This window comes from Megalopta genalis, chromosome 10, assembly GCF_051020955.1.
Source record: "Megalopta genalis isolate 19385.01 chromosome 10, iyMegGena1_principal, whole genome shotgun sequence".
Lineage (NCBI taxonomy): Eukaryota > Metazoa > Arthropoda > Insecta > Hymenoptera > Halictidae > Megalopta > Megalopta genalis.
This window is the reverse complement of record NC_135022.1, coordinates 16,336,864-16,344,770: the sequence shown is the minus strand read 5'-3', so window position 1 is coordinate 16,344,770 and position 7,907 is coordinate 16,336,864. Positions and strand designations below refer to the sequence as shown.

The following is a 7,907-nucleotide window of genomic DNA, read 5'->3' as shown; positions in this document are numbered from 1 at the left end:
TATTCTACCTCCGAACCGTTTATTTTTTCTCTTATTGGAGGAAATGCTTAAAGAGGAAACGAAAGAAGGTAACCCAGAACGACCTCGTTCACGCCCCGTCGCGAAATCTCGCCCGAAATTTTATAGGAACTTGCAGATTCTTCGATCTATAAATCGCTCAATAGCAAACTGAAGGTATCTTCCCTGCTTCGACAATTTTTGGGAATTTTCTGAAAGAAACGTATGGAGTATTTTAATCCCGAACTTCGTATATGCTTGTCGATGAACGTTAGAGGAATCTATTGAAATTTTTTAAAGCGATGATAGTCATTTTTCTCAAAGTTCAAGCAGTGGTTGTAAGATCGTGCGAAAGGAAGTTGTACGAAAATACGAAGCATTTGTTGGACGCTGTGAAGATGTTTATAGGGTAAGAAGAAAAATACGGCATAATTACATAGTACGGCATAATTACGCTGTTTATATTTATTTCTCGATGACCATAATATCGTACAAAGATGCGTATTTTTAAATTAACAATGAAATTCAATTGAATGCGTACGTCTGAGTCATGCTGGTTCATCTCTTGTGTTTACACATAATGAAAGGCGATCAACTCCAGAAAAGTGATTGCATGTCAGATGGCTGTATAAAAAATGTCTATCGTCATTTGTATTTTTTATATAAATATTAGTCCTTTAAACGTCGCGATCTTCGTGTCTATTATCACTTCCGGGTCATCTTGTATCGTCGAACATTTATCTACTTACAAAGGAAACACAAGTGAACAGGTTCCTACTAGAGATCGTTATTTTTAAACGTGTATATTAAAAACACACGTATACACGCACACATCGTATACACGTATTTCAGTACGTATCATAATAAAAATACGTGTACCCGTGAATTATTTCACATACATTTAAATACACATATATTTATACAGATTCTTTAAATTAACACAATTTTTAGAATATCAATATTTATTTACGGAAGCTATGGTTCTACAAGTATCGAGGTTCATATATATGAATGAATCAAAACATCAATTTTATTAATTGTAGTATGGTCCGGAAATGATTAACATTGGCTTTTTTATATCAAAACAGAGATCTCGCTGAACAAATTTTGTCAATAGCAATTATATGTTAATAAAAACATTATAATAATTTGTTAAAATCATATATTGTGTTTGAGAAAAACAGTATATTACTTTGTTACGAAAAAATTATGTTCATTTGTTAAAAACATATGTTATATATTAAAAAAACATGTTAATAAAAGCCATAGTCTTGAACCATAAATTAATACCCAAATTCCAAAAATTACATTGCAATTTAATATTGAATTGAAATAAATATGTATTAATGCACGTATAATACACGTGAAATAAAAGTGCATTTAAATATACGTAAAATAATCCACGGGTACACGTGTTCCTAATATGACACGTACTGAAGTACGTGTATTCGAAGTTCACGTGTGTTCAAATATACGTGAAATAAGAATCTCTAGTTTTTACTGCATGGGACTACAAAGTGGAAATGTAGAATGTAGAAAAATCTCACCCCGTCGGAATAAAAGCTTAAAAACGATAGACTACAGTCCAAAAGTAGATGATAAACTAATGTTTTGCGTGGAATTTCCTATCTATGCTAGGAACACTACGTTCACGAAATATGTTACATATTGCAATAAACAACGTTGAATATCTTATAATACAGACACTACCCGATATTGAGATAGCTTAGATTTAACTACACCTCTCGTATTAAAATAAATCAGTGATTTCACGAGTCTATCGAGCGGCAATTGGAAATGGCAGTCTTATAGATACTAATTGTTGGAGAACGGCAATCGCGTTGCCCAATAAGAACGAAGAACGTTCTTAAATTCGGGTCGCTTTACAGTAGCTGATTGATAGTTACGTCAATGTTACAGCTCAAAATATTTTGGAACGATTGCCTTGCTAAACGAAAGCTTAGACATTGCCTTAATATATTTTGTTTAACTAAACGCACCAGCTAATAATGTTTAAACATTTACATACACGCTTTATAATATGTCGTACTCAATCCTCGAACTTAATGGAATTGATGCTAGTATCTATTTGACCGCCGCGGTAGCTACCACGCTTTTTCTTCGTCTTCTCGTGACGAAATGACTTCCCTCTTGTGAACTTCAGGTCTTGATTCGCTTTTTCTCCCCAAGAGCCTCGTGCACCTTTCTGTTGAATCACAAATTCTCCTTTTAATCATTTCGACGGTTAGTCGAATAACTTGTAAACCGCAGGTCTCCATGCCAAAGAAAAATTTTATTATAAAAATGGAAAAATTGAATTTATTTACTTTAATCTGATATATGAGACATGAATACATGAAGATCCGCAGTTTATTAATTAGTCTATTCCGCACTAACTGCTCCTCACCTTTGTACAAAATGTATATAATCAATCATCGAACGTTATTTTTTTATTTTGCGCTTGTGGACTATCGAAGGAATTCCTTTTGTCAAAACTACCCCTACCACCTCTGAATCCACCGCGACCACCCCTGTCGCCATCACCGTCACCCCACGATCTCCTGAATCCATCAGATTTGCCCCCTCCAAAGCCCTGACCACCCCACGATCTTCTGTTATCGTAACCACCCCGACCACGGCCTCCGAAATTATCTCGACCGCCTCTGTCGCCACCTCGACCGCCTCTGTCGCCACCTCGACCGCTCCTGAACCCTCCGCGACCACCTCTATCACCACCACCACCGCGACCACCCCTATCACCACCACCACCACGGCCACCCCTAAATCCTCCTCGTCCAAAACCACCGCCTCTTCCTCCACCAAATCCACCACCCCTACCTCCACCGAAACCACCCCTTCCACCATGTTTCTTAAAATCACCCTCTTCTTGATTTTCGCCCGTTTCCTAGAACAAAAGAGAAACTCAGGTCAGTCGCCGTTTCCGTTTTTCATTGAGCAATAAATATTTCGGACAATATATTTTCTCAAGAGCGTATTTGAAAAAGGTCGGTGAATGCACGGAAACATGGTCTCAAGCTATCTCAAAACGGCGAGTGACCTGTGCCTCTCGGATGTTTCCGAGCATTTACCTTTGCCTCAAATGAATTGTTCGCCAATTTCGGGTCCAAATCTACTTCTTCATCCTTTATGCGACGGAATGGGATATTTTTCGATTGCTAAACATAAAATCTGGTAAATCATAATGTTTTCTTCAAAACAACGAGACACATTTATACCTTCTCGCCGTTGAAGCTGTTGTTGGATTTCACGAAGTTACTATAATTGTTTTTTTGTCCTTTCGTGGCCTGTGACTCCTCAGTCTGATCATTTCCATCTTCTTTGCGTTTTCTCTTTTCTGGTTTGAGTGGAGTTTTCGGTGCTACTTCTTCATCGGAGTCGCTATCATCCGAATCCGATTCTTCCTTAGTTGCTTGTTTTGGAGCGGCTCTAGCGATAGGCGCTGTCGTTGGTTTCTCATCTTCTGACGAATCTGAGTCAGAATCCTCGCTAGATGATTTTGCTTTAGCATTTGATTTTGCTACCACCTTTGCTTGCGCAGGAACTTTAGCAGGTGCTGCCTCTTCCTCAGAAGAATCATCAGAACTGGACGATTCCTTCTTCTTTGCTGCTGGTTTTACTGCAGGTGTAAGTGCTGGTGTTTTATCTTCGTCAGAATCAGAATCAGAATCGTCGCTGGAAGACTCTTTCTTAGTTGCAACTGCTTTAGCTGGCGTTGCTGTTTTAGCCGGTGTCGCTGTTTTAGCTGGCGTCGCTGTTTTAGCTGGCGTCGCTGTTTTAGCTGGTGTTACTGCTTTCTTTACAACTGGCTTAACCGTTGCTACCTTCACGGGTGTTTCTTCTTCGCTACTATCATCGCTAGAAGACTCGTCCTTTGCAACAGGTGCTTTTGGAGGAACTACCTTTTTAGGTGGAGGTTCATCCTCTTCTTCACTACTGTCGTCGCTAGACGATTCTTTCTTTTTAGCAGCCGCTTTCGTTACAACTGGTGTGGGAAGGACTTTAGGTTTCTTTTTCGGAGATTTTTCTTCTTCGCTGCTATCGTTACTGGAAGAAGACTCTTTTTTCGCAACTGGTCGTTTTGCAACTGTGCTCTGATTCTCAGGCTTGGCTGGTGTCTGCTTTTGTGGAACTGACTTTTTCATTTCTGGTACATTCTTTGCAACTGGAGTTTCTTCTTCTGAGGAATCATCGGAATCATCGCTAGAAGATTTTTTAGCAGGCGTTACTGCTGCCTTCGCTTGTGGTTTTCCTACAGGAGCGTTTGGTGTTTGTTTTACGGATGGTTCATCAGAATCGTCGGAGTCGTCGCTAGACGAAGATTCCTGTTTCTTTACTGGGGTCTTTACTTGTGTTGGAGTTGCTAGAGGTTTTTTCAAAATTGGTTTAACTGGACTCTCTTCTTCGCTACTATCTTCACTAGAAGACTTTTCTTTTTTACTGACAGGTTTTGCTGAAGGCTTTGTTACTACTTTAGCAGTCACACTTGCTTTCGTTTCCTCTGCACTATCTGAGTCAGAAGAATCATCAGAAGATTCTTGGGCTTTAGCTGCTGCTGCAGCAGCTTTGGGTGTAGATGCCGTTTTCGGCGTAGCCATTAGTTTGGGCGTAGATACTGATTTCGGTGTTGATACCGATTTCGGTGTAGATACTGCTTTCGGTGTAGATACTGCTTTCGGTTGAAGTTTAATTGTCTTCTCTTCCTCGTCCGAAGAATCATCATCCGAACTCTCTTGTTTCTTTACCACTGATTTTACATCTGGCTTAGGTGTTGTTGCTACCTTTGGTGCTGGCTTTTCATCTTCGCTAGACGTATCATCCGAAGACTCTTCTTTTTTATTATTTGCTACAGCTTTAGCTGCAGCTTTGCCATTTACTTGTGCAACTTTCTTTGGAGCCTCATCTTCACTTTCTGAACTCGAGTCTGAACTGCTATCTTTAGCCTGGGCTTTTATATGTAATTTCTTGAGCGAAGTTTTTTGAAAATGCTGAAATACCTCTTGTATCGATGGCGCCCCTTTCGGCAGTGGGGGCTGAAAAAATGGAAGGACATGAGCGTCGTTCGAACTTGTATTTGTAAACACAATTTGAATTACCGAGACAAAAAATATTAGAACGGTCAAGCGTTAATATACTGTAAAAATAATAGTGAAGACCATGATAGTTAAGGTCAATTTCAACGGAAAATTCAATATAAAATAACGCTAATATTTCGCCCACGTGGTACAGCCAAATGGCGGCACTTCTTATACCGCATGGACACCGGAGCCACAGTAATCGATTATTGCAAGTATATAGACAAATTTTTGTATAATCTTACCGCATTTGTTTTCTTTTGAAAAACCTTCGCCAATGAAGCGTCCTTTTTTAATAAATAATCGTGCACAAGGGCAGAAATACTCAGTTCTTCAGCGGATCCCATGGTAGAAGCGCGTGCAAAGTGCTGGGAAAATTAGCCGCAAGCCGCAATTGAACGAACGATGGAACGATCCAGCACGATCAGCCACGATGTTCACGCCTTTCGCTGCCAGTAGCGCTGCAATCGGTCATAGGTCATGCGGTATGTAGACTCGCAACTTCAGTAATGGAACCTACACCTGCACACTTTTCTTAATTCCTAAGCTGGCACGTACATCCGTACCATTTTACGGCACATCCAATACGCAGTGGATCCTGTCTCAGCAGTGAATCGTCAGCCAATCAAAACAAAGAAAATTTCTATATCGACCGTCGTTAACGGATCAATCTGTGGCCTGGAAGTGTGCAGAAGTAGGCTCCATTACTGTGCATATGCGATCATATTCTAATTGTTTGTGGAAAACTTTGTTAATTCAAAAATGTCGGACCGGTGATTGAGAGCATAACGTAAGTCCAATTATTTTATACGAAAAAGAGCATTTTGCATGTTTTTTGTATTAAAATTTTCATTCTGTCCGATAATAAGAATGACTGCGTTCAGTTGTTCATATCACAATATGATTTCTTATGTCGGATTAGTAACAAATACAAATAATCGCAATTACAGAGAATACGACTTTGATCGTTTCGAATTGTTCGAACTGTTCAAAACTTCATTGCAGTTTATTGGATTAAAGTACAAAAATGTATATGATATAAGACGACATATTTATGTAGTGTTATAATAATACAATTATTCAATATTACAAATATCATAATAACTACGATGCAATTTGCAATTCAGATCTTTTATTCGGACGACCAATGGGAGTACAGGAAGAGAACCTTTTGTATCTTTTAATTTAATTTCAACTATAAAGCCATTATTTTATAAATATATATTATATAAATATTTCACCTCAATATTTGAAGTGATAAACACAGTATATATCTTAAAAATTAATTTTAAATTAAAGTGACGTAATTGGCTTAAATTCTGCGTGTTCATAAACCTATGGAAATAATCCTTGTACTCTCTGATTGGTTAATTTCTGCTACTCGATTGCGCATTGGACGTTTTGAAAGTAATAAACCGGTTTTGTGTAGTAACCCGTCAGGTGTTCACGTTTTTGAACGGAAGATTGACTTGTGGAGTTCCGTTTGAAGATACATTGCTCCCAAATAATGACGGAAACTCAGCAGAAAACAAAATGTATAACGTTGAAAGGCTCTGCGGAATTGGTTAAGCAATATCTTCGTAAGTTCTCCTCAAACTAATTTACATTGTTAATAATTTTGTTGCTTCAAGGAATTTGTTTCATTGTTTCAGTTTACGGTGTAAACAGTATTTTGTATCAAAGAGGCATTTATCCCCCAGAAACATTCGAACCAGCTGAGCATTTTGGTCTGTTCGTTTTAATGTCGACAGATGATAAAATTAAGGGGTTCTTAGACACTGTTCTTGGCCAAATCCAAGAGTGGTTGATTCAACGAAAAGTACAAAAGGTAACTCTGGTTATAACAAATGTGAATACCAAAGAAGTTTTAGAGAAGTGGGACTTCAAGGTTGACTACGAAGGTCAAACCTCCAATGGATTGAAAGACGCTACAAATACTGGTCTTCCGGATGTTGGAACAAAAGACTCAAAGACTATACAGAAGGAAATACGCGAAGTAATTCGTCAGATCACAGGTAATGATCTTTATCTCATAAACTTTGTAGATATACATAGTAGATCACAGAAATAATAGTAAAACAAAAACTCGGTTTGCTTTCTTCATGGTTATTTTATTATCAGGAACTGTGAGCTTCCTTCCATTATTGGACTGTCTATGCTCTTTCGATATCTTGACCTACACTGTACCTGATTGCGGTATTCCAAAAGAATGGGACGAAACTCAACCAGTTATTATTGCCAATAGTCAAGAGGTTCAATTAAGATCATTCTCCACTTCCATTCATAAAATGGATACTATAGTTAGTTATAAGAATATCTAGGCTTAAGCGTCTTGCTATTAAAAGTCATTGAAACTCACTCGTGCTGGCTATTGTTGGTTCCAATAATTATAATAATATTTAATGTTAAAGATTGCTATTTAAATCCTAATTGGTATGTAAGTGGTCAAATGCATAGGTCGTATAATTTTTAAGAGTTTGCATATGTGTATTGATTCTACTTTAGTATTGTCTAGTATTGTCTAAGAAGAGTTTTATAACAAATATATATTTTTTAACACAATTTATCGAACAATTTGCTTTATCAATAGACTGCAGATCTTTATGCAACTGGTCCATAGATCATTTTTTAAATATTAAATTGAGAGAAGAATTTCTTTAGTCGATAAAATGATTCATTATAGCAGAACTAAAAAGAATATGTTATTACTTATTTAAAATATAAGTGCCTTCTTGTATTTTACAAATTTGCCACGAATGCATGAAGATGAGTAGTTTAATTATGGAATATCGATGCCTCGGATGGCCCTTTTGACAA

General features: G+C 37.7%; 2 protein-coding genes across 6 annotated transcripts; one reads left to right on the top strand and one right to left on the bottom strand.

Annotated features, from left to right (window-relative positions):
* Positions 1-429: 429 nt before the first annotated feature.
* On the bottom strand, positions 430-5,540 carry Nopp140 (nucleolar and coiled-body phosphoprotein 1). Of its 4 annotated transcripts, none has more exons than XM_076524924.1 (5): positions 5,336-5,540; positions 3,234-5,048; positions 3,087-3,173; positions 2,405-2,902; positions 2,096-2,223 (listed from the first exon to the last, which is right to left on the bottom strand). In XM_076524924.1, the coding sequence occupies exons 1-4, from the start codon at positions 5,435-5,437 to the stop codon at positions 2,426-2,428; spliced, it is 2,481 nt and encodes an 826-aa protein (XP_076381039.1). In that variant the 5' UTR covers positions 5,438-5,540; the 3' UTR covers positions 2,096-2,223; positions 2,405-2,425. The 4 variants fall into 4 exon arrangements, with proteins under 4 accessions (XP_033325612.2, XP_076381039.1, XP_076381038.1 ...); XM_076524923.1 differs by having other exon boundaries at positions 2,096-2,203; positions 5,336-5,539; XM_033469721.2 differs by lacking the exon at positions 2,405-2,902 and having other exon boundaries at positions 430-2,203; positions 5,336-5,538.
* Positions 5,486-7,652, top strand: mad2 (mitotic arrest deficient 2). Of its 2 annotated transcripts, none has more exons than XM_033469723.2 (4): positions 5,486-5,575; positions 6,520-6,670; positions 6,743-7,105; positions 7,212-7,652. In XM_033469723.2, exons 2-4 carry the CDS (start codon positions 6,598-6,600, stop codon positions 7,409-7,411), a joined length of 636 nt encoding a protein of 211 aa, XP_033325614.1. In that variant the 5' UTR covers positions 5,486-5,575; positions 6,520-6,597; the 3' UTR covers positions 7,412-7,652. The 2 variants fall into 2 exon arrangements, with proteins under 2 accessions (XP_033325614.1, XP_033325613.1); XM_033469722.2 differs by lacking the exon at positions 5,486-5,575 and adding an exon at positions 5,776-5,880.
* The last annotated feature ends 255 nt before the right edge of the window (positions 7,653-7,907 follow it).

Bases quoted from the DNA above. Each gene is read 5' to 3' on its own strand.
- Nopp140 (XM_076524924.1), bottom strand. From the start codon at position 5,437: ATGGGATCCGCTGAAGAACTGAGTATTTCTGCCCTTGTGCACGATTAT. The intron at 3,174-3,233 runs GTATAAATGTGT...TTTTATGTTTAG, and splicing joins ACAGCTTCAACGGCGAGAAG to CAATCGAAAAATATCCCATT. The intron at 2,903-3,086 runs GTAAATGCTCGG...CTTTTGTTCTAG, and splicing joins ACAATTCATTTGAGGCAAAG to GAAACGGGCGAAAATCAAGA.
- mad2 (XM_033469723.2), top strand. From the start codon at position 6,598: ATGACGGAAACTCAGCAGAAAACAAAATGTATAACGTTGAAAGGCTCT. The intron at 6,671-6,742 runs GTAAGTTCTCCT...TCATTGTTTCAG, and splicing joins ATTGGTTAAGCAATATCTTC to TTTACGGTGTAAACAGTATT. The intron at 7,106-7,211 runs GTAATGATCTTT...TTTTATTATCAG, and splicing joins AGTAATTCGTCAGATCACAG to GAACTGTGAGCTTCCTTCCA.